The 25,945-nt window shown below is 41.8% G+C and overlaps 1 protein-coding gene across 2 annotated transcripts in view; it reads left to right on the top strand.

Annotated features, from left to right (window-relative positions):
* Positions 1 to 25,945, top strand: part of SLC38A1 (solute carrier family 38 member 1) — a 42,569-nt gene that overhangs the window by 3,752 nt on the left and 12,872 nt on the right. For both annotated transcript variants that reach the window (XR_004981788.2, XM_036400339.2), the window contains exons 2-10: positions 5,038 to 5,250; positions 13,068 to 13,143; positions 13,694 to 13,809; positions 18,750 to 18,823; positions 20,489 to 20,581; positions 20,900 to 20,981; positions 22,177 to 22,259; positions 23,178 to 23,236; positions 23,952 to 24,071. Coding sequence is in view for 1 of the 2 variants with exons in the window: in XM_036400339.2 (XP_036256232.1) it covers positions 5,132 to 5,250; positions 13,068 to 13,143; positions 13,694 to 13,809; positions 18,750 to 18,823; positions 20,489 to 20,581; positions 20,900 to 20,981; positions 22,177 to 22,259; positions 23,178 to 23,236; positions 23,952 to 24,071 (822 nt within the window). In the remaining variant the exon portion in view is untranslated. The remainder of the gene's footprint in view (positions 1 to 5,037; positions 5,251 to 13,067; positions 13,144 to 13,693; positions 13,810 to 18,749; positions 18,824 to 20,488; positions 20,582 to 20,899; positions 20,982 to 22,176; positions 22,260 to 23,177; positions 23,237 to 23,951; positions 24,072 to 25,945) is intronic.

Below are 25,945 nucleotides of genomic sequence, written 5' to 3'. Positions count from 1 at the left end.
GCAGAACAAAAAGCTGATAGCTGCTTCCCTGCCTCCCAGTGTGATACTGTTACGTATAAAGCCTATTCTTGCTTTCTGTCATTTAAGTGAATAGTTAGTACACAGAGTTTCAGTCTCTGTGTTTCATTATTTATATCCATGGTGTCTTACTGGTCATATTGCTCTTCTTTGAAAAAACTTTCAAAAGTGTGACCAAAGAATCACATCTCAGGCTTTGCAGGAATAAAAACAGCTTGTGTGAAACTCGAGTGCAGGGTTCTGATGACTTGTAACTAACCAAGTTTTTCTTGCCAATACTCTCTTTGAGAAGAAAGTTGACAAAAGTTGCATTTTGTCTTTTGAGCAAATTATCTCGATTTCCATAGCTGAAAGTGCTTAGTGTGTTTTGGATATTTACCAGCCCCAAGACCATTTGACTGCAGGAAGTGTGCAGTGAATGAAGTGCCCAGTGAAAGGGCATATTGCAAAAACCATACACAGAGATGGACTAGATGTGGTCCAGATTGACCACTTGCCCAAATGCCTCTCATGTACTGGGTCAGCTTTTGAGCAGCCATGTGCCTTAAGATTACAGTTTTGGAACTGTGTCATTTACAGGATATGAAAAAAACATGAATTAAGCCATTGTGATTACTACCAGGAGTGATGATGTTCTTTTTAGAAACACAGCTTCTGACGAAGTGTTTTCTGAGATTATACCTCTTCCATGTATGGCCTAAAAAGGATTCATGCATGAACCAGAAGAAAGAGATTTTCTGTATTATCAAATTTTTTCCAAACATAAAGTTTTTGATCCCATTACTGCTCTTGTGGAATTTTAACAGTCCAGGAAAATGGAGTTGTAGGGATTTTCTTTTCTATGTTTCACAAGTCAACAGAAAAAATTACTACAGTTCCTGGAATATGTTTTAATGGCTTGTGAAGGTCTCTGTGTCCTTGAAAATAATAAGCTTATTTTATCTTCTTGTGTCATGTCATAGTCCTCCTGAAGTTGTGACCAGTTGTAATCTTTCCCCTATTCCGCAAGGAGCACACAGCAAATAAATTATCTGTAATGGCTTTTACAGGACATATCATGGGATATTTAAAGAGAAAGCCAAGCTACTAGGCCAGAGCAATGCTTTTCTACTGAACAGAGGAGCTGGGTCAGCTACCAAACACAGATCCTTGAGGTTTGTTTTGAAGAGTCATTAGCTCTTTGCTGGTCTTCTCTCTGGCTGATGCCTTTTACAAGAAGGAGTGCTTGCCCATTTGAGTAGAAAAATTTGAAGCAAGAGCAAAATTCAGATTTGTCCTTTATGATTTACTAAGTATGTGTCTGGAAGAAGAGGTTTGATTGTGGGTCTCTGGAGGTTTTCCTTTCAAGAGGTTAAAAGCTGAGTAGTAGGACAGAGTAGTAGGCACAGTGGCTGAGGTGATTGGAATTTCTGCAGTCACTATTAATGTGATTATTTACTGTCTTTCAATTTGAATTAGGAATAAAGCTCAGCCTAAGAACTCTTGCCAACATAGCATTTTTATTTGCATGTCTTTTAAGACATTTCTTGAATGAAAAGGCCGTAAAAGTACAAATATTACCCTACTGCTTCCATTAAAGCTCAGTATCAACATATGGTGAATTTTTATTAGTTGAAGCAATTTTGGGATTTTTTTTCTCACAGCACTAGTGGCACATACACTTGAAGTGGCAACTTGCTCAGCTATCCCAGCACTGAATCTCCTTTTGGGAGCAAAGCTATTGCAATTGCAGGGAACAGCTCAGTGTGACTGCAGACCCCTCCCATGGGTCAGGGGGTTGTCCCCCAGCAGCAGGCTCCGCTGTAGAGGCCAAGTGACAGGTCTGGAGTGGACACTGGATTTGTAAGGAATTAAGCTATTTGACATGATCCCTAACCTTTTGGGATTTTAGATTTTATTTAGGCTCTGTGATTTGTCACATGAGTGAACTTGAAGTTTAGTCTAGGTGATTTGGGGATGAAATTCATGTGACCATCTATACTCCATTGACTGTGGAGAGTGCCCAGAGTAATTAGCAGTGACAGAGGGTTTTCACTGTATATCTCTAAGATAAAAGTTATTGCAAAAATTTTGTGATTTGCATAGTGTTTTATTCCTGGTATCACACTTGTATCACCCTTTGTCTCTAAATCTTCAAGCACTTCACAAACTGAGTGTTAGTGTCGCTATTATCATCTTAATTTTATAGGTGGAGATGCAGAGGACATGTTGGTTTTACTTTGCCAGAGATCTGTGATGAGTTCATGCCATGACAATGAAAACTTCAGTTCCCAGCCCCACCACTCTCTCCTCACCCACCTCATGTTTTGACGCTGAGATCAGGTTTTCTCATACTTGGCAGTGCTATGCATTATTTCATTCAAGATTTTTTTGTTTGTTTGTTTTTGTTATGGTGTTTTTTTTAGTAAATCACTTACCCTAGCAAGAACCTGACACATATTCAGAGATATGCCCACTTTTATGATGTTTCAGGAGCAACTTGTCTGTCTGAAACATGAAATCTTGCTGGTGCTTCAGTTTGCTCTAAGATTTTGCTCTGTCCTATAGAATCATGGAAGGGTTTGTGTTGGAAAAGAGCTTCAAGAGCACCTCATTCCAACTCCTATCCCATGGGCAAGGACACTTTCCACTACACCAGGTTGTACAAAGCCCTATCCAACCTGACCTTGGAACAGTTCCAGAGATGGGGCATCCACAACTTCTCTGGGCAACCCGTTCCTGTGCCTCACCACCCTCACAGTGAAGAATTTCTTCCTAATATCTAACTTAAACCTGTCCTCTTTCAGTTTAAAGCAATTCCCCCTTGTCCTATCACTACATGCCCTCGAAGAGTCTCCATTCAATTAGTTTTCTGTAGAAGCAGGGTTTTGATTGAAACGGACAAAGCTTGTCACTTTTGTGCTGCAAAGATTCCTTGGGAATGAAGCAGGGAGCTGTGTTGCTGCCAGTCTGGTGCTGTAGTGTTTCAGGGACAGAGGGGCAGAGGGCAAAGCTGGAGCCACACGTCAGTGAGCTGTGCAGCCGCTCTCCGGTGCGCTGCTTACCTCACACGGCTGCTAATTTCAGCACCTGCTTCTGAAACACTTAACGGGGAATTTATTAAGCACAGGCAATGTCAAGGCAGTTCTGAAAATCCTCCTGGGCATCATGATGCATAACGGTGCCCAAAGGAAAAGCTTCTCTGCTTGAATCTCAGCTGAACCTTTATACAGGCTTTAAAATGCCAGGGGACCCAGATCCTGGTACAGAGGTTGCCGGGTCTCTTAAGAAATTGTTTATTTTAGGAACTCATGGTCACAAGAAACTTCAGAATTCAGTGGGCTTGGTCCTTGCCACCTCAGCAGTTGCTGTCTCCTGTGGCTTTATCCTTTTATAAAAAGATTGTGCTTCTCTTCCAAAATAGGTAGACTGTTATATCCCTGCAGCCTTTGGGAAGACTGTTCCAGAATGCTAAAACCACCCTCTGCTTGCCAGTCTGCATTTATTTATCAGTAGCCTAAATCAATTTTTATTTTTTTTAATATTTTATTGTGCCAACATTTTAATACCTGAGCAGTCTTCTCCTGCTATCTGTAGTGGAAATCTCTTTTGCAGAGGAGTTGAAAAGTACCCAGCTCACACACCCCAAACTCTACCCTTCCACCAGGCAGTGTTTGCCACTATAATCACATGCTTAGCTGCTCCTTCAGTTGAAGAGAAGGGATCCTGCTGTTAGCCTCGAGGGTAGCCTTTAAACTTGGCACCTGAACTTTGGACAGGATGGGCTCTTGAGGAATTGAAAATGGCGTTTCTGAGAAAGAATTTACAGGGAAAAAGCTGCTCATTTGCAAAGCTATCTTCTGTGTGGTGGGGATGTGGTATAAAACAGAAGTACTGGCTTCTGTAAACTTAATTTGAAACAGGCAGATGTCATAACTGAACAAGTGAACTACATCCTCCTGTCTCGCCCTGCAAGAGCCTGGGGATGCTCGTGCCTCTGGTTGCATGCAGTTCGATGGCTTTGAGGTAGCCCTGAGAATTAAAATATCCCCAAATTAATCTGGTGTCTGAGGGTTCACCACGTACCCCAGGCTGAATAGCTGTTTGGCAATACTGCAGGAAATTCATTCACAAAATGGGAATTGAGAGAGTTGTGGTGCAGGAGCTTGTTTGTGAGTAACATGCTGTTGCCTCACTACCACGCTGGAGTTGTAGCTCAGCCGAGGGTGGTTGGACTCCAGGAAAATATTGGTCTTTCGGTTGCTTTGCATTGCTGATGAGGAAGTATGTCACTGTAGCAGGCTTCTCTGATCTGCCTTTGGTGTTCCTCTCTGTGTTTTTATGGAACACATCTATCAGAAGAGACATCACCTGGTCTCTAGATAATAACTGCTTGACACAAGGTATACATTGCTCTTCCTTTCTGTGATACATGAGCTTAGGGATTTTGGTTTTTTCTGTTTCTCTCCTTGTTCATAACAAGTTTAACCATCCAAAAATTTGAACAAAGCATCCACTGCACCTGTGCTTTCCCAAAAATCCTTAACAAGTTGAAATACATGTGCTAGTAGCACAGAGTACCAGGATAACTCTATCCCTCTTTGTATCCCACTTAGAATCAGCATGGACATGTATTTTATATTTTTAAGTAAGAATGGAGAGCACAGAGAGGACAAACACCAGATATTGAATTGGGACAGACTTCGACAAGCAAATAGTTTTTAGTCCTTAATTTGAGGTTAATCTTTTCTCCCGAAACAAACAGGCTGGGCTTGCTCACAAGTTTAAAAAAAATTACTGTCTTCAGCAATAGATTGCAGGACAGGGTAAATTTGTAAGGTTAGTGAGGTTGATCTCATTAAGACATACAAGGTTACTATTGTTCAGCAATATATTTAGATAATTAAATGAGGTCCATATAACAGTACAAAATTGGTTGGTATGGATGTCCCTCCGGTGCAGGTTTCACTGGTTTTTCCTGGTGATGTTGCCTGCTGTTTTTGGTATACATCTTGGGTTGTTTCCTTTTGTTTTATTTAGGTTGTGGACACTGTGGCTCCAGTTTACTCACAAGATACCAACCAAACACTAGTATTTGAAGATCCGCTTGGATAGGCACAGCTCCTCACCCAGCATGCCTTTCAAAGCTGGATTAGAACTGACCGAATTGCAGAATATGACTGTCCCTGAAGATGATAACATCAGCAATGATTCAAATGATTTCACAGAGGTGGAAAATGGCCAGATAAATAGGTGAGTATTTTTCCACTGACGTTGCCTCTGCTAAGAAACACACTGTTTAAAAACAGCATTCTAATTTTCAGTATGTATCTTGAATTATTCATTACCAAGTCATGCTCCATTTGAAGATGTAATTTGAATTTCATACGTAACATCTGTTGGGCATAGGCTGCAATAGCAGATAAAGCAAACAGAGTAGCAATTTATTCATCGTTTTGAATCTTTCAAATTAGTCTAATAAAATTCATAAACATATAATGCAGCAAAAAGCCAAAATTTTAGATGTCTGCTTCCACACAGCAAAGAAGTAATAACAATATGATGGCATAATTTTGAGGAAGTCTCTTAGTTGACTTTTCATCTCTGGTATGACAATTTTAGCTTGTCTGGCCACCTCCATGTATCCAAGCTTCTGGTGTGGTTGGCAGCAGTTGTAGTTCCAGTCTGTGTTTGCAATTTGACAAGATAAACTGGGCAGCAGTTTGCTCCCTTGAGGCAGAAGTGGCAAGATGGTAAAACTGTGTCTTACACATAACTTGGATCAAGGTTAAAAAAATGCACCAATATTGGTGAAAATTATTAGTTACAATTATTATCAATACAATTATTATCAATACAATTATTAGGCTGTTGGCTTTTTCTATAAGCTTACAGTCATTTCTGAAGAGCTGCCTTTTCTCCAGAGAGCAGTTCTCCAGCCCTTCCTGCCAGCCTCCAACAGGTGCTGAGCCATCCAGTTTACAGCAAAGACCTGCTGACAGACCCTGTTTGTATTTTGTGAGCTGTAAAATAGGAAGCTCTGTTTTGATCAAACTTCCTGTTCAAATATTGCAAACCAAGGTGGAGCACAGGGCCAGTCAGTGCCTGCATAGGGATCCAGCCCTGCTGGGAAGCCTGTGCCAGCACATTGTTGCGATCCCTTCTGCGGGGCTGCCACCACCTTTTTTATGATCTTTAAAATCTTCTTCTCTTGCCTTTTCTTCCTGTTGGCAGCATCCTCTCCAGCTACGTGAGAAACTCACTTTCTAGAGTTAAAATGAAATTCAGAGCTGGTTTTTCCCAGGCGAGGTTAGAGTCAGTTGTGAGACTCGCAACTGCATGGGTGGACAAGGATGTTGGTGACTGGTGTGGGAATAAGCACCCAGCATTGTCCACACCATTCAAGTAGCAAAAGCAGCCAGCCGTACCGTGGGACAGGGCAGGGGCCCGGCTGGTGGCGGGGGTGGGGGCAGGAGGGTGCCAGCCCCGGGGAGGGGAAGTCCTGGGGCCGTCGCCGGCAGGGCGGGTGGTGCTGTGACCGCAGCGCAGCTGCGCTGATGAAGATTAGAGCTGGTCAGGAATTTTCTGATGCAACTGCTTTGATGGAAAGTGCCAAAATGAAACACAAACCACTTCTGTTGAAAAAAAAAAAAAAAAAAAAGCAAGAGAAAGACAAAAAGCCCGCCAAGTTTGCCAAAACAAAACAGTTCCAGTATGAACCTGCTTGCTTTCCTGCTGGTTCACGTTGTAAGGAGAGGAGCTATGGGGCTGACAGTGGTAAATTCACTCCCCGGAGGCTGTTGAGGATTTATATCCTTGAGACAAGGGGTGGCTATACCGGGCTGGCTGTGCCTCCCCAGCACTTTGGCTGATGCCATCAGTAACTGTTATGGGGAAAAACCCTGCTGGCGCTTCATTGTCAGTGAATGTTTATGGAGGGTGGGGAAGGAGCATGCTGTATGTGCCTGGTCCTCTGTGGTCACCATGTGCTCTGTGGAGTTAGGGCATAGTAAGTGTGGCAAGATCTGGGCTGGATCCAGACTGCCTGCAAAAGGAGGAAGAAAAGTGGAGTGACGAAAGAGGGTCAGAAACTCAGAGGCAGAATTTCTGATTACTGTTCTGGCTCTTAGGGCAGGTTAACATATTTCACAATTTTCTATTCCTTTCTGGAGAACTTACTTCCTCTGCAGAAGAGGATCTATCATTTGTCTATAGGATATAGCATATTATAGTTTTCTTAGTCCTCTGCCCAGGCACTCATGGGACAGCTACTTGCATCCCATGCATGACTATTTGGCCCTGTATATCCCAGTTTGTTCATGTCCCCCTCCATATCCAAACCAAGAGTTTCAAGGCAGTTGGCACGGACCAGAGCTTCCAGTGCAGCAGCAGGTTGGCACCAGTGCAGCCCTGCCAGCATGCCCTGGGGCTGAGGCTGTCACTGAGCCACCCACAGCTGCTGCCCTGTGCAAGCACCTCCATGCCATCCTGTGTGACGAGCAAGCAGGCATATCCTGCTCTGCACCCGTGCATCCTGAAAGGATGTGGTTAGTCCCTTCCTATAGCTATTTTGGCAGACACCTTTTTTTCCATGGAGTAAGAGGTTAACAGGCATAGGGAGCAACACATTTTATGCTTCCTGGCACGTGATGTGAGGCCTTGTAAAATGCCCAAGTCCATCAAAATCAGTGGGACTTTTTCTGTTGATTTCACTTGAGCTTTAGATTAGATCTCTAATTTTCAACCAACTTACTTTTTTTATTGTTTCGACCTGTTTGATTTTGCACTCTGTATTTAATTTCTTTTTTTTTTCTCTCAGGACGTAGTTTTTCCAGCTCAATGTAGAGCAAATTTTTAAGGGTCTTTTGGATGGTAACACCAGGCACAAGCTGATTCCAAAGCTGGCTGTAAACTCCAAATATTTCTTGATCTTGGAAAAGAATCCTGTATGTTCCTTTGGCTTTCCAGCCTTTTCTGGGCCTAAATATATGTAGGGAGGGGATGTTGATTTGAAGAGGCTGTACTACTAAGAGGGCTTTTTCTTTGTATGCAGATGTTGAATGGGAATGTCTTCTGAAAATGTCAGTTCAGAAATTTGCATGAAACCCAGACATGGATTTTGTGACTTTTAACTATGTCTCCTGGCTATAAACCTTGCCATCTCTGCACATAATTGTAAATCAGTATTTAGATAGCCTACTCCTTGACTATAACTATGACAATGCTCTCAAGAGTTGATGTCTGAATGCCTGTCTTGGTTTACAGCTGCTAGTAAGTTATCAGCACCCCTTGTTCAGTTAACAAGGTTGTTAGTAGGTATGCTAAGATCTGGTCCAAGTTTCATAGTGTAAGTCACATCAAGCTTTCCTCTGCATTTCTTGTTCATGCCTGCCCTGGAAATCTTTGCCACTGCTCAAGTTAGCATGTAGTTTAAGAAGCTGCCTAAGGATAAAGTTCTGTCATCTTGGCAAAACTAGCTTTCCCTAACAAATGTTTAAGGCATTATAAAATACCATTTTAATTTAATTATATTTAAACGTATCTGAGATGGCTAAATGGTTTTTGGCTAACTCTGCTTAGCCAAAGTGGTTAGCTTGGGGGTATCACCTTAATCAAACATTTCTCATTGAAGTCCTTAAATAAATTAAATTTGGAAACCATAGTTAAACAGCATCCTTTTTAAACTGCTTTATCAATAAGGCTAAGTTTCTACTTTGCACTAAATCAAACCAGGAAAAGAATTAGATTAAGATATTCTTTCCAGGCCAGCTGTGAGGCTTCATGCATCACAAGGATGAGCTCATTGTATCTTGGCCAGGATATTTCATTAATGTATCAGAAAAGTTTTGTATAGTCTGTTCATGCTCAGCTATCATACAGGAAACACAACAGGAAAGCAGAAATATGTAAGAACAGGTTATGTCTTTCAGTGTTGGGTAAAGCATCATTTGAAATGAAGACAACAAACAGTGCAAATGGATTTCATGCTTGTCAGGGAGTCTCAAGGCTTTGATGGCACAGACAGTCCTACAGTGCATTGCCACAGCACCTCTCACAGTTGGCCTCTGATCCTTGGGAGGGCTGGCAGAGGCGGCGTAAACAGGCGTTTCACTTAATTTGTGTCATCTTCGTAAAGGTCAAAAATACAGCATTCTGTGACAATGAATGGCTTGTTTTCTAAGCACATCTATTAAGCAGAGCAGATGCATGGCACAGTTTAACTAGAAATTCCGGTACTCCAGCATATGTTTCCTTTCATATGCTCTAAGGGAGAAAAACCACCCTGAAATAAATTAAAAAAAAGTTTATAAAAAGCAATAACTTGATATAATTTGTTTCTGCTGAATTCATTGGATTACCTTCCACTGTACTTTTTTTTTTTCCTTTTCATTTTATTTCATTTAAGATCAGTAATATTTTTCATTTGTGGAAAACTTTTCTGGCATGTGGTATGGCCACACCAAGTGTTGTCCCAAGGCAGACTTCTGCTCTGGACTTGCAGGTTAAGTTGCCTGCAACAGCAAATGCAGAGCACAGGCAGAGCCCACATCCCCCTGTACTGCAGCACTGCTGGGCTGTCCAAGCAAGCCATCCTGGGGCTGGGAAGTCCCCCATAAGAAAGCTGGGCTCAGTGCTATATCCCTCATTATTTGGGGTCCCAGTACCCTCATTCTCATGTCTGACTCTGCCCTCCTGTACACATCACACAGAAAAATGGCAAAAAGTGCAGTTTGATGTGGGGTGGATGAGGAGCCTAGCTGGGCAACAAGCACTCCATTTTTACTCTTGAACTAACTCAGAAGAAAGTACTTTGGATCAATTTATCAAATCAGACTAGTTCTCTCAAAGTTGCATCCAGAAGGAAATAACATGTTTGTTGGCTGTGGAAGATACCAACTTTGCAGAAGCTGTTTATTCTGTCAGAAGTATTCTAATGGAAAGTCCCATGGTCACTTTTATATTCAAGCAATGTTACTCAAGTGTTGTCTTTATCCTGTATTTGTTTTTTAACAATAATTTTCATGAAAGTTTAATACCAGAAGACAATAATAATAGTGTGCACAAATTTGTTATTTTTGTAATTATTAAGGGGGAACTGGCTGCAGAGGGATGAGCAGAACTGGGGGGAGCAGACTAGTGACTTCTATCATAACTCTTGACAAAATCTAAAATGACACATGATCTCCATAAAGAACAGAAGAAGGCAAAGTCTGCAGATGTTCCCAGCAGCAGTTACAAATCCAAAAGAGACAAAACTTTTCTCTGTGCTCCTGCCTGTACAAATTGCCTGCAGGGTGTTTCGAGAGAGAGCTGGAATGTCTTTTTCAAGCCATTCACACTCTGCTGCCTGTGTTCAAGAGATGGGCTTTAAACAGACATAAAAGAGAAAAAGCACATGCTCTGAATCAGGTTGAGATTCTATTCCACAAGGATGAAATACCTACAAGGTGAGCTTTGGAAAGCTAATTTCAGATCAGTCTGTCTTAGAAGTGGTTGCTTCTCACTTCATAAAATGGTGGGGAAGGTTCAGCCATCTATTCCAACTGTGTTAGTAAATCTGACATCATATCTATATTTTGCAGCAAATTAGTTGCTGAAGTTAGTATTTAAAAAATACAGGAGAAGCCTATAGTTCTTTTTTGATTTAAAGGAAGTCAAAGCAGACCAATGGGCAGGAGGCAAAACTGCAAAAAAACCCAGCTAAAATACTACTTACATTTTGCCATCTATGCCTGGATTTAAGGCATAAACACAAAATGTTAAAGACACAAGGCCCAGTGTGTCAGCTGTGGAAGCCAAGTCAGCAGCATTTTAGCTGCATGATTTTGGCATACCCTTAGAAACTGTGCTAGCATACATATCAGCAGTAACTAGGCTGCAACTGGGGCAGTAGGGAAGTTTGCTCAAGCTCTGTCTTTATAAGTTCACGGATTTATTACCAGCCTGAATACTGCTGGATGTATTGAGATGATGTAAAGTTTTCAGTCACAGTTTGAACTATACATTCCTGGCCAGTAGATGTTTCCCACTGTGGGAAAGGACCAGCAGTGCTGCTGTTTGTGTTCAGTGTTGTTTGTCTGCTTCAATTTAAGAAGAGCCAGCTTAATGTAGCTACAGCTAAAATGGGCTCTGACACTTGGTGACAGCCCCTGGTTAGGTATGTGACGTGTACCACGGCTGAGGCATTAGCCAGTGCAGACTAAGAACCATCTGTGGATTAGCAAAGATGCCAGGGACTTAATTGTGCATAAACCTTCAAAAGATGAAAAGCTGAAAGAATGCTTTATACAAACTAACATGTTTGCTGAAGAGAAGGTCTGTGAGAAAGTAACAGCACATCCAAATCAGAAGTGTCGTAAATCTCAAGGATGCCAACACTGCCACAGGGGGACAGTAAGTTCCTAAATGTGGATTTATCAAGGACACAGAACAAGCAAAGGGTAAAGAGAAAGAAAAGCTGTTTATTCTATGTTTCCCTGCACAGAAGCGTTTAATTTTGCAGTATGATGAATTCAGCATTGAGTTTTGAAAGACACTTACATGAAAATCCAGTAGCCCAGAGCAGTGTACCAACAGAGCAGGTTGCTTGCTTCAGGACTGTCCAGCCAGCAGTGGCATGTGTGTCACATCTTCCTCCTCTTAACTCCAGCCATACCAACCCTATGTGGCAGTGTCCTGGGGTGTCTTTATGATGCTTGTATCCCCATTTGTCTGTTTAGCCCAGAAATAACTGGTTCTGAGAGAGAAGCGGGGGAGAGAAGAAGTGTGCAGTTTGTTGTCAGAAACTGCACTTGCTCCCCTGCATCCTTCTCCTGGACTGTGTTGTCTGCAGATGGACAGATGGCAAGACAGAGCTCTCCTTTGCTTTTAGCTAGTTTTTAGCTCACTGAGGCAGAGAAGTTCCCTGGACTGTGTTTTTTCTTTTTCTTGGACCTGTTTAAACCTGCTCTGGACTGAACACCCAGAGGAGCGCCAGCAGCTCACACCTGTGGCCCACAGGACCAGGCCTGGCCTGTGACATTTCCAGCCAAAGAGGGATTGCTAACAGACTGGGGCAGCTGAGCTACAGCCCACAAAAAGGACTTTCTGAGTTTGTCATCTCTTCAGATTGGCAAGAGGTTTTATTGTTTAATAATGTTCATTTTCTGTGCTATTGAATGCTTTGCCTGTTAAATAAACAGATTTTTCCACTTTCCTCCAAGGAAATCTTTTCCTAAACCAGTTGGGGGAGGGCCCACTTGAATTTTCTTTCTAGAGGCACCCTTTTGGAGGTTTTCTCCCAAATTTGCCCTAAACCAGGACAGGTTTCAGTAGCAATGTAGGGTTTTGCAGTACCACCTGACAGTGAGGAGACAGTGACATCTTTTAGGGATCCTTGGCAGAATGATGATGGCAGTAATTCATAGTTACATAGATTAAAGGTTTATTTTTTAGCAGGATGCTATGATTAGTGTAGCACAGAATTTATTATTAGAATGGCACAGGATTTTAACAAGCAGAATCAATGCAGTGCAATCTATAAGTAGCATAATACAGAATTTAGAGTATAATTTGGCTTACAGTTTCTAGTCAACTGGATGCTCAGCAGATAGGATCCGATCTTAATCTATGGTTTCTTGTATCAGTACACAAACATAATCTCGACTCAAAAATCATGTAAAAGAATATGAGCCTCTCCCATAATCCTTGGAGGATGCAGAGGACAGGGGTTTGTCTCTGGCCAGTGGCAGCTGCAGTCCCAAGTTCCCCACTTAGGACTTGTAACTGCTTGATTTTATCCTCAGTGCCCAGGATGCTTGTTATTCTTTCCTCTGCTTGATTTTATCCTCAGTGCCCAGGATGCTTGTTATTCTTTCCTCTTCTGTGGAGGGTCATCACCACTGCCTGCTGGGCCGTGTGCCTGGGGCCTTCCAGCCTGGCAAGACAGGAAGTAATTGAGCTGGTGCCCAGGAGTCTTGAGGTTGATAGGGAGGGGAAGAAGTCTGGTTTCTTGTTGTACTTGCTTCACAGGACCTTGTGTTCATATTTTCTAAGCACTTTGTGGAAATAAATCCTTTGACTTCTTTCAGCAAGTTTATTTCGGATCGAGAAAGCAGAAGAAGTCTCACAAACAGCCACCTTGAGAAGAAGAAATGTGATGAATATGTAAGTCTCTCTCACTGCTCTGTTCCCTGTCAAAAGGATCTGCATGTTGTGTATATGAAAGGCCTTTAGATGTTGTCTTCAAAAGTGCTGGGCACACACAACAGTAACTGAATTCAATTTCCAGTAGGAACTGCCTGGGATCAGCACATAAATAAAACCCCTGAGCATATTGGTTGGGTTGAGGCCAGGGAATCCCCCTGGCTTCTGTTGGGCAGGAAGTTGTGGTGGTTCCTTATGGCTTTGCCATATATGAATTACACATCCAGGATGTTTCTCAGGTGTAGTGGAAGATGGGGTTTAAAACTGAAAGTGCAATATGAGCTGTGTGTTGCCATTTAGGTCAGTTGACAAAACCTATTGGGCAGCGAGCAGCGCAGCTGTGACAGAGTTCAGCAACGCTTTCTCCTCTTTCAAAAAATTTTTATTAAATCCTTTTCATAGCAGTAGTAACTTACCTCTGATACATCACAAAACATGGGGTTTGAAGCAGGGGTGCATTTCCCTGCTCTGTTCCAAGCTGTTGCTGACACATCTGTCTTTATTTCTCCAGATCCCAGGAACTACTTCACTGGGAATGTCTGTCTTCAACCTTAGCAATGCAATTATGGGCAGTGGGATTTTGGGTCTTGCTTTTGCCTTGGCCAACACAGGAATTCTCCTTTTTCTGTAAGTATTCATGTGGTGAGTAGCTGAGCTCCATGGAATTTCACTGTTTTTAAAGAATGCATGCACTGCCAGCAAGTGGAGGGATTTATAGTCCATGTGTAATCAACTACAGCATTCAAGCCTGAAAATATTAGTTACAAGTTTCAGACATCTTTTTTTCAGTCACATGCTTTTGCGGAAAAAACCACCACTTGTAGTGCTAGAAAAAATTAAGTCCATGTTATTTACTACAGACCTAGACAGGGATTTTTCCTGTGCTCTGCAAGCTACATAGACATCAAAAATATTCTATAGTAACAGTTGCAGTGATGGGTTAGTACCTAGTTCTTACTTCTGTCACAGGATTTCCAGAGCTTTCTTCAAAGCATAGTGCAATAAACACTTTTTTAAAACCAAGAATATTTATTTCCTTTATATGTTACATATAATATTTTCATCTCACTCCCACAGTTTCTTTAATGAGAGTCCTTGAAAGCCAACATAAATATAGCCAAGATTTTAGTATAGAAAAGAACTGAGGTAGACTACTTAACTCCAGAAAAAAAAGAAAAGAGGCTTTTTATAAAGGAGAATTTCATAGTTAAAAATGAAACAGCGCCATTGAATGACTAAGACAGTGTTATTCTGGATCTCAGTATGAGACGTTTCATTTTGAAAAGTGATTGTTAAGAAATCAGTTGGGAATTGTGTGCAGATTTCAATGATAAATGTTCATTGAGGAAGGAAATACAATAATTTACATTATTTGAGAACAATTCAACATAGTTATTGAGTTTACAGATTGCTCTAAAGAGATGTCATTTCTTGAATGTCAAATCTAAAAATATAGAATTTTTGCCATTTCTTGGGATTTTGGGAAATACAAAATTTGAGCCCTGTATAAAGCAGAGTAGATGGCCAAAGGGGTACATATAGCCATCTGCTCTGGAGTTTTGTGCCAGGATAGCTAGATCCATGCTGCTAGCTTAGAGTTTGCTGTGGCTGGGTAAAATCTAGGAGTAATCAAAGGAGTTAATCCATTTGCTTTAAGAGTGTAGAAGGTCTCATTATTGTGCTGTCACTAAGCTAGGCTGGACTGTAATTTACATCTTTCGTTAGCAACGTGAAGAGTTTGTTTTATTTTTGCTGCTTTTTTACCTAGTGCTCTAACCTGTGTGTAATATTCCACCCATGCTCCATCTCTGAGAGTACAAACTGGTGGTTGCAATAACTGCTGTTGATGCCTTAGGCCTCTGTTTTTAGGTAGTCCTGAAAAGGCATCGCTGTAAGGAGAGAAAAAGAAGTTGCATCTTTTCAGGCTTGTTACCTGATACAAGCTGATTAACAGGCTCTCAGCAGAGGAACAGCCTCAATTTGTCCTTACTGCTTTAGTTTTTTACAATCCCATCCTCTTCTCATTCTTTCAGCAGTTTTTATGAGAGTTAGGTGGCATGTGTTTGTTCTAAAGGATGTAAAAATGCAGTTTCTTTTAAGTGACATAGATCAGACAGGTGACCTGAACACCAGAGAAACTTCTAGCAAGGTTTACTGGTGACTCGAGTGGTGAGTGTGTAGATCTGTACCAACACATTGTACAAAAAACTGCCAAACATGAATGTGGAGGTCTCATTCAGTAAATGAGAGCATTGATCTCTATAGAATTAACTGTGTGTATTTAAAAGTGGATAATAGTTTTTGTTAGCTTTATGATGCCTTTAGATCTGTTGGCCTTGAGATAGAGCAGCCAGCTGAGATCAAAGGAAGTAAGTTAGCAGCATCTTCCTGAGCAGGCTAGTAGAGCTTCCCTCTTTGAAGCCTGGAGATGCAGGATCCTAACGTGGTGTCTATAGTTAGGCTTGAAAGTTGAACTGCTTTAAATGTTCTGCTCTCATGCCATAATCTCAGCATTAAACCTAGTCCATTAGTGATAGATTTTTTCTTACATGCTAATTCAGTTCATTTTTTCCATAAGCGTATAGTTCTGCTGTCATTGTCACAGGTAGATCATTTCTGCTTTGCAGGTGATTAGAGTCCTAACAATACTTTCACTGCTTTTTGCACATGAGAAAGATCTTAAATTCACTGCTTTTGAGTAGCACAGTTCTGGAAAGGTTCTAGGTTGCTTTATCTAGTATTGGCATGCACCATCGCTGAAAATTCTGCAGATGCAGAAAAATGAAGGGAGCATTTTCAGCACTAACAAAGCAGACCCAGCCTGATTTCCACTCTCACAACTTTTGGGCTCCTGCAGTGTGAAGTGTGTACTGCCATGAACATCTGGATCAATTCAGGTCTGATATCCTAAGCAAAAGATGTGCAAAATAAACATGGCAATGACACATCTTATTTGCTTAACAGTGCCATCACAAAGCATTATACTTTCTAGCCAAAATTACTGGCCAAAATTACTGAGGGTGGGAACTCAGAGGAACTTCATCCCAGTGTTATTGATAACTATTGCCTAGACCAAAAGACAGCATCATTTCCAGGATGCAAAAGGAGAGAAAACTTTGCTGTAGAAAGATAACAGAAGAAGTTTGGAAAACTAGAGATGAGGTGGACTACCTGGGGATGGCAGGAGCAGTTCTTGGTTGTTTGTGGTTTCATCCTGGAGAGCCAGGACCAAAGTGATGGATCACATTGCAGAGAAATATGGGCTGGCCGAGCACCAGGTATTTTCAACCTGCATTTAACCCAGCTCTGTATGTGATCTGAAACACCTTGCTGAGGCAGAGGGGCTTGTGAGATTGGGAATAGTATGAGACTACAGCTGAAGTCTCACACTGCAGCCACTTCTGCTGGGTGTGTCTGGAAGGGGCCAGGAAGCTGCAGTGTAAGTCCTGCAGTGTTTTAGGGAAAGCTGGCAGACCTGCAGGGAGGCTGTATGAGAGCAAACCCTCTGCTCTTCCATCCTCTGCACATTTTGAGGGTTCAGAACTGCTCAGTGAAATAATTCTTATGACTGCATAATCCTCACAGGTGTTCTAGCCCCAAAGCCTGGGACTCCACAGAGGGGAGGGACAGCACAGGTTTCAGTTTACCTGGTAAATATGGCATCTGGGAGAAGACAGCAGAAGGCATCACAGAAGCACTTTGTTCTTCCCAACACTGTATCAGTTCCCTAGCCTAAAATGTTTATTCTTTTGAGGGAAGGTAACTTTCGTATCTGCTGTTGGCTTCCGTAGCTACCATCACTTCTTTGAAAGCAGACAAAATAAAAAGTAGAGGAGTGCTTTTGAGACTGCAGTGCAAGCTCTTCTGCTTCTGTTTTGAATTTGTGCAGAGCGAGTGGCATGGACATTTTCATTCCTTTCCAAGGGGTGGTTCTGGCACGAATATTCCTGTCCATACCACAGTCCTAGGACAAACAAGTTTTTCATACAGTGCTAATGAAAATGCCAAGTGTCTGTAGGAACCCTATGGGGAGCTAAGGACAACAGATCAGATAAATACCTGGCTGCTTGGGAGTGTTATTTTTACCACTGCAAAGGCTCCATGAGCTCAGTGCCTGAAAAACAGAAGCTTTTAATATTAAGACAGACTGGATGCTGGCATGCAGAGCTGTAGCCATTTGGGGCTGGGAGTGAGTCAGCCCCTGCAGCTGAGCACTGGGGCTGAGCGCTGTGCCTGTAGGCAGACAGGGGCGGAACGGCTCGGCAGGGAACACAGGCAACAGCAGGGCTTAGCAAATCCATAAAAAATGGACCAGAGTGACCTCAGCTAGTACAATCTTCCTTTCCTTCTCCACCTTCTCAAGGAGAAACACCCTTAGGGCTGTACAAAGAGTGTGTTGTTATTGTCAACCATCATTCTTTGCTGGCGAAAGGACAGTTCCTCCTATCACCTCTTTATGTTTCTCCCTGTTCCTCTGGCCCCAAGAAACTAGTTGGTCATTATTTGGCACGAAAGTATTTCCAGTCTAAACTAATAAAAAAGTGGGGGAGGAGGCTTCTCATTCTGTTCTTTCTATGTATTCCTATAAAAAAGATGTGTTGCTGCCTATCTATGGCAGCAGTTTGTTTTCTCTTGAATTTTAGTCGTGTTTTTCTTGGTGTCCAGAGGGTAGTTGTCATAATAAAGGGAGGGATTGCCAACGGATTGTCTGAATGCTCTTCACACACATCATGAAAACATCATCAGGTCTTTGTGTGTCAGAGTGTTGGAGGGGAAGGCACACATGGTGCTTGGATTAAAGACATTGAGCAATGAGAAAATGTGCTTTTATGCACTTGGCCCCCGGCACTGACTAATTATCATTTGTGCCAGCAAGTTCCCTACACAAACAGTTTGGTCATTACTTCCTGCAATTCTTCTGTGTGAAGTTAAATTATGGATCATGTCAGACCAGGACTGACATCAGTGAGGCAACATGAATCTCTACCTGGACAACGTACAAGCCTTAGGTTGTAGCCTTTATTCCCAAGGGAAGCCAGTCTAGCCTTAACTCCCCGCATCTTCCTCCTCCTCGGGCACTGTGAGGGACATAAAAAGCCATTTGGGCACCCCTTTGGTAGCATATGAAACATGTCCTGGGAAAAGATTCTTCCATTTGGTATGGAAGTCCTTAAATGAAGGACTTTGCTTTAAATTTTCACTCTGCTTCCAGAAAATAAAAAAGCGCCTTAGAATGGATTTTGAGTGACATACCTGGCTTGTCTGTGCTCTGATAAATCTTCATTCCTCTCTGATAAAACATCTTTATTTTTGCTTTTTTCAATATGAGGAGATGTAACTCTGCAGCTCTGCTAAGTCTTATTTGGTTGTATCCCTCTCCATGCAGAGTATTCTACCTCTGTGGTGGAACTGCAAGCAGGATGTGAATCACATGTATTTTAGGGCTTATTGCATTGTCAGGAGAATAAAAAATTATCTCAGAGTCGATAGGAACGTGACCTGACATGAAATATTGCAATGTCAGACCTCATCTCATATGGTAAACCTCCTTTTCCATTCCTTTTTAGGCTACTTTTGATTTCGGTCACGCTGCTGTCTATTTATTCAATACATCTCCTGTTGGTGTGTTCAAAGGAAACAGGTAATTTAAGATGCTACACCATTCAGTAGAATGTAAAAAACAAGAAGTGACAAGTGTTTAAATGAAGCCAGGTGCTTTGTGTAAGATGGGGATTTTCTATCACTTTGCTGACACAATAGGAAGGCCTGATACACTTTCAGTCAGAAGCCTAGAATTAACAAGAATTTGAAGAATTTATGGAATGGCAATGGAGAACAACATCACTGTAAAGAGAAATACTTGTGACAAAGAATGAATTCTGCTGCCCAGCAATGTTATCTTCAGTGAGCTAGAAGGAACAACTCATATAGTTTCTTTGCATTGCAAATGAAATATAATGTATCTTTGCCTATGGTAAAACTTACCTGGAAATACAGTTTGTCCTTAGTGGTTAGTGTGAAACTCCTGATAATCTTTGTGGTGGAGTTTTCTTAGAATAAAATAAAAGGGAACAGTTCCTTCACAGAGAGAAGTGTAACTGTAACACAGATACACTATCTCAACACAGAAATTGGAAGTTGCCTACAGTATTATGTCAAATGACACTGTGTTCTGAAGTCCAAGAGCCTCTTTCCTTGTTAACAATGTCTAAATGTTAACAATGTTTCCTTGTTAACAATGTCATATTTATAAAATAATCTGTGCATAAGAATACTGTAATATTTAAATATGCAATTTGGACATACATTATTACTGTTATAGTACGTATAATGTCAGCAACTGCCTATTTCAACTAGGTACAGCTTCCTCAATGTGGTTACATTTGTGTCCCATTACACCCAAAATTTAAATCCTGTTTTCTGTGTTGCTGGTACATTTAAGCTCAGACTTACTTTTTACACAAACTTTAAAGCAGAAATGTCACCTGTAAGGTAATATAGAGAAAACCAGATAATGGGATGCATTTTAAAAATCTATCCCAAAAATCATCTGCCCAGTATAACATCTGCAGTATTTCTCTTTCTGTTCCTATGTATCTCATCATGTTCACAATGCCCACTACTCTTTTTATCAGCCTACATCACAGACAAGTAAAAAAAAAATTAACATAAACACAAACTAATTAATAGAGGAGTTTCACAAGCTTGACAGATATTTGAAAAGAAATTTTAGTTATCTTTTACACCTTTGGCTGCTTTACCAAAAACATACAACACTGAGAATTCACAAGTTGAGGCTTTGTCATTAGAAGCCATAAATGATCCTCTAAACCAGTGGCTGTCCTCATTTGATCATTCAGTCAAGGCAAGCAGAACTGCAGAATGGCAGTAGTGTGTGTCCAGGCTGCCTGGGCTGACTTGTGGATCCTGCTGTGCTGGGTTTCTTCTGGAGGGGAGCCTTCCTACATTACTCTCATTGCAAGTGCAAAACTTATTATGCTGGGATGAGGATACCAGAACTTAACATGTCACTTGGGGTACAGACAGACTCATTAAAAGTGTTTAAAAGACTCTTTAAGAGCTTCCATTTCAGAAATGACTGGTAACCAACAATAACATTTTTAGAAGTCAGGAAAATATACCTACATAATTTTCAGCCCTAGAAATTACAAGAGCTCCCTATTTACTTGCAAATGGTAGGTTTGGCTGCATAGATGGGTGCTTGGCTGAAAAGGAATCGTAAATGCTTTGACTCCACAGCTTTCAGTAGTGTGTTTGTTACCTTTCTCCTCTTCTTCTCATGCAGGCTGCATGGTGTATGAAAAGCTTGGTGAGCAGATCTTTGGTACCCCAGGGAAAATGATTGTCTTTGGATCTACATCTCTTCAGAATATTGGAGGTAAAGGAAATAAAGAATATTGAAAAACAAAGGCTAGGAAAATCTCAATAATTTTACAGCTGCAAACAAGTCAGGTTCCTTCTCTCCATGACATCCAGAGACCTTCATGCTCCTCAATATAGTTGTGGCTATCATTTTGCATGCAGCCCTTTAAAAATACTGCATTACTGAATGATCAGTAATTTACAGTCAGTCATAGTTTGGGGTTTTCTATCATCAGACACTGATGTGGGAGGGAGAAGGTTAAGGATGCTTCTCAGTACTTGTTCCACAAACTATTTTACCCATTTTCTAAAATTATCTTAATTCTTCCTCCAGCAATGTTGAGCTATCTCTTCATAGTCAAAAATGAGCTGCCTTCTGCCATAAAGTTTCTAATGGGAAAAGAAGAAACTTTTTCGTAAGTTGAATTAGTTCTGATACTCAGACTGTAGAATTTAACATTGTATAGTAAAGTTTAAGCATATGTTTACAAAAGCTTTGAAGCATTGGATACCCTTTAAGTTCGTCAAAGTAGATTTTCACAGGAATATCTCAGGGAGTTAATAAAAGACAAAATTGGGAAGGAGACAATGAACAGGGAATGAAACTTTAGTTGCCCTTTTTGCACACCAGCTTTTCATGAAGAATTTTGTTGTATACAAAACTCTTATCATAGAATCCAATATTTTACAGTGTTAGGCAACACTTGAAATATTGGGAACAATGCAAGTTAAAGATGTTATTTGTTTCCACGAGTTCTCAGTCTCTTACATGATTTTGCCCCTGAAACAAGGTCCACAGAGTGAAATTCTTTGCTAGTAGCATATGAGCACTGCAGAATATTTATATAAATATAAATATTATAAGATTATAAGATTTTTATTATGAGATTTCTGCCCCTTATCGTTCTTTGGCATTTGCCAGCTACTTTAGTAGAGGGGTAGCATTTTTTTATACCAGTTAATACCCCTTGCACTGGATTATGTGGTGTGCTGCAGTGTAAGAGAAGGTTGTAGAGATAGAGATTCCATTCTTAGGCTTTCCTACTGTACTGGACCAAGCAATGGAAACAGGCCATACAGAAGATCACTAACACTGCCCCTTCTCCTCTTTCTTTCTTTACAGTAGGATGCAAAGCACTTTGGTAGAGGAGATGCAGACTTGGGCTAGCTAGTGCATGCCAGCCTGCTGGAGCCCGTTTTGCTGCTCCAGTCACGTGCCTGGGTGGTTTGGCAAATGACTTGTGGTGGCCCCTCAGCCCCACTGGGCTCTCTGGCCCACTGTGTGATCTTTCATTGTCGTGGCAGGGTGGCTTGTGTCAGGCTACAGAGGTGGTGGTTCTGCCTCTCAGACCCACACACTGATCTCCATGGTAGGGTAATACTTTGGTGACTCTGGAAATCTGCCCTACCTGAGTCAGAGCAGTGCCATGGATACCTAATGTGTCTACAAAGCCAAGATGTGATCCTTTCTCTCCTTTTTTAGGAACTTGTAGGGTAAGGAGACCAAAGATAGTTCTGTAAGTATAGCAATCAAAGAGGATGACTGAGTGAGGAAAACCAGAAAATGTTTAGGATGTGCTCATGGTATGGTTTTTTTAATGTTTTATACAGGGAATGGTACGTGGATGGGCGGATTCTTGTTGTCGCGGTGACGCTTTTTATAATCCTCCCTTTATGTCTCCTGAAGAACTTAGGTAAGATGAAAATGCCATCATGAGAATCAAAAAGAGGAACCCAGATATTGTGCCACTGATGGCCAAACTGACAATTCAACTATAATAAGAAAAATATGCTCTCATTGTTATCTAAGCAGCCTCCCTGATCCAGAAATAATCTGTGTTCTGTGCATTTTGAAACAAGTAGGCCTAAATTATCACAGTGATTGAGCTCAGTATTAACCAGCTTTATCCACACAATTGTGGAAATTGATTTTACAAATTATAGTTAAGAGGGTCTTCATTTCATAAGGTAATTCAATTTTATGTGTGGCCCATAAAAACAAGTTCACAACTGGTGAGATTACAAAAAATGTTACTTTTCTATCTGCATGAAATTTTTTACTGGTGAGGTTAATTGGAAGTATTGGACTTTGAAGTAAGATATGTACAGAGAATTGCATTTTGAGATGTGTTTGAATCCAGCTGCAATGGCAGTAGGTACACAGTACTTTTTAAAAACCATGCTGGTAACATTTGGCACCAAAGTCCATTTGGGATCTTCTTTTTTGAGACTCAGCTGACATGACTCAGGGAACCTGAGTCATATTCAGATTGCAATTGCACACTTTCAGGTTTTTTTCAATTATCATAGCCTCTTTTAAAACTAAAGTTAGTTAAACTGTGGTAAAGGTGACCCTGAGGAAGTCACAACAGGTCAGAGCAAAGCTTAGGCTTGCCCAAAAGCTAGGAGACTTGAAAGACTTTGGGAGACTCCCACACCAACAGGACATGCTCTTGTCCTGCCCAGAAGTTCACAACACATATTAAATGTTTGGAAAATTTGGATGGATGCATGGAAAATTTGAATTTTCCATGCAGAAGCAAAAAGCAGTAAAAACCAAGATAAGACTAATAAAATTATTCTGTATGAGACTTCCTCTTAATTTCTTTCAGGATACCTTGGCTATACCAGTGGATTTTCATTAAGCTGCATGGTATTTTTCCTGGTAGTGGTAAGTTCAGCTTGCTTTCTTTGTTGGATGAATCACTTGGAATCAGAATTGCTAAGGTGTCGGCGATGAAGAGACTGGAAAAGTCCAACTGTCAACCGAGCACCTTGTTCACCATTAAACTATGTCCTCAAGTGAAACATCCACTTGCGTGTTTTTGAACACTTTTAGGGATAGTGACTCCACCAGTTCCCTGGCCAGTCTTTCCAATGCTTCACCACTATTTCCATGTTAAAAAAAAATTCTTAATAACCAGTTTGAATGCCCCTTGGTGCAACTTAAGGTCATTTCCTCTCGTCCTGTCACTTGTTACCTGGAAGAAGAGGTTGAGCTCCACCTGGCTACAGCCTCCTATCAAGCAATTGTAGAGAGTAATAAGGTCCCTGCTCAGCCTCTTTTTCTCCAGGCTAAACATCCCCAGCTTCCTCAGCAGCTCCTCTTATGACTCACTCTCAGCCCTTTACCAGCTGTGCTGCCCTTCTCTGGATATACTGTGGCACCTCAATGTCCTTCTTGTAGTGAGAGGCCCAGAACTGGAAACAGCACTCGAGGGAAAGCCTCACCAGTGCTGAGTACAGGGTATTGATCACTTCCCTAGTCCTGCTGGCCACACTATTGCTGATGCAGGTCAGGATGCCCACAATTCCACTGATATTTCAATTCTAATTTGCTTTTCATTATTATTTTAGCAATTAGCTATCTTCTCCTCTTATTCTAGGTTATTTACAAGAAGTTTCAAATTCCCTGTGATGGACAAGGGCTAAATGCAACATCATCTATCCTATCAAATAGCTCAGAACATACGTGTAAGCCAAAGTATGTTATCTTTAATTCCAAGGTATGTTTCTTTTTATAATACTTACTTCTAATTCACATAATATATGCACCTACACCCCATATTCTTATTCTGATCAGCACCACAAAGGGCCTGATTCTCCATGGTTCCACCTGTGATCCAGTGGTTGATGCACAACGGGTGTCCTTGCCCAGTGTTACAGAGATGCCATGGTGAATGTGTCCCCTTGCAATCTTGTCCTGCCCTGGCAGTAGATGTGTTAAAGCTATGAGCCCAAGCTACCACTGGACAATAACTGCTCTCTTCAGGAGATTTTTCCTTTCCACTGCTGCTTACTATCCATGCTGCAACTGTGCCTTTAGGATGTTGCTCAGTAGAGGCTAAGTAGGTCACATCTCCATCCAAAGCCCAAAACCTCTGTCTTGCAAACAAACCACTTCTTTGTAACAGGGTACACGTTTCTGTAGCCATGCAGTGAACTGGATTGTGAAAAGGATATGGTTGAAAGGTAATCCAGCAAAAATTTGGTTGCCTTTCAGCTGGATGCTTCCCTCCATCACCACACAGCTGCAGAAAAAGTTGGTCTAAGAGAATGTGAGAGGGCAGCTGTCTCTACGTGTAGGAGCAGGAGGATGGCTCCTGTCAGCTGTGCTGGGATGCAGTGTTCCTAGTGAAACAGCACCTTATCCATCAGGGCGTGGTCCTCAGGGCCTTAGTCGCTTTCATAGGGAATGTGCATTTATAGCAGAGGTGTGCAAAATGTATATTTTTAAAATTTAACCCACCAGCTTCAGTTGAAGAAGCCAAGTGAAACACTTTGGCTGTGGGTAACCATCACCCCAGATCCATCATGATGAACCAAGAATTAGTTAACTTGTTGTGCCATGGCAGCTTAGGGGTAGGTATATTTCAGTAAATTTTGAAGGGCAGTCTTCTTCTTCAGTGAGTGTCAGCATTTGCCTCAGTGCCAATGGAGGCACCTCGGAGGGATCAGTCCATCTGAATTAGGAGCTGAACTCCAGAGGCTTGCCCTCTGGGCCAACAATTTGCCAGTCATTTTAGCAGCTTCAGTGTGTGAGAGGAGAGACAGGACAGTTTCACAGAACAGAAGGACAACTGAGGTTGGCAGAGACCTGGAAATCACCTGGTCAAACCTCTGTGCTGAGGTAAGGCCACCTAGCACTGTGTCCAGGCAACTTCTGAATATCCCTACAGATGGAGACTCCACAACAATACTGTGCTGTGAGTGAGGGAGAGGTGGCAAAGGCCTGGGCAAGGAAGGACCTCGGGAGAGTAACCAGCACATTTACTGAATCTGTCAGGCCTGGGGTGCACCATAGGATGTCTTGTGTGGGAAGGGGATGCCTGTGACCAGCACAAGCAGATCTCAGAGGGCAGGACAGAGCTGCACATAGAATAGACTCATGTTGTCCTTAGAGGAGGACCTATAATTTCAGGTATGTGACCTCTGCTCATACCTCCTCCCTCAGGAGAATGGAAGTGTCTGAGCACTGATACCATTTTTGAAGTTTGGCTGAGGACTGAAACCCACCCAAGTTGTTAGTGGAGAAGGGGCTGAGGTCCCATTTGGAGGCCTTCTGCCCTTTCTGGTGACATAATGGTCTTTCTCTTTCCCCAAGAAAAAGCATGCTCCCTCCACAGCTCTCCTGGTCCTTTTGTTGGCCTGTGAAATAAGGGATTCAGTCTGGTACCTTGAAATATCCATTTCTTTGTAAGTTCTGCATTCGTGTTCTCTTTTCTTACAGTCTGGATACGGGCTTCCTCTTCAGGACTTCAGCCTTAGCCCCATGGGTGTGCAGCCCTCTCCATGCCAAGGCAGGGTAGCGTAGCCGTGACCCACCATACGTCCCTTTCACGCGTGACACTGTGACACTGTGCTAGTGATGGTGGCACTA

This window comes from Molothrus ater, chromosome 5 (genome assembly GCF_012460135.2).
Source record: "Molothrus ater isolate BHLD 08-10-18 breed brown headed cowbird chromosome 5, BPBGC_Mater_1.1, whole genome shotgun sequence".
NCBI lineage: Eukaryota > Metazoa > Chordata > Aves > Passeriformes > Icteridae > Molothrus > Molothrus ater.
Note: the sequence above shows the minus strand (reverse complement) of the source record. Positions and strands in the feature narration are given on the sequence as shown.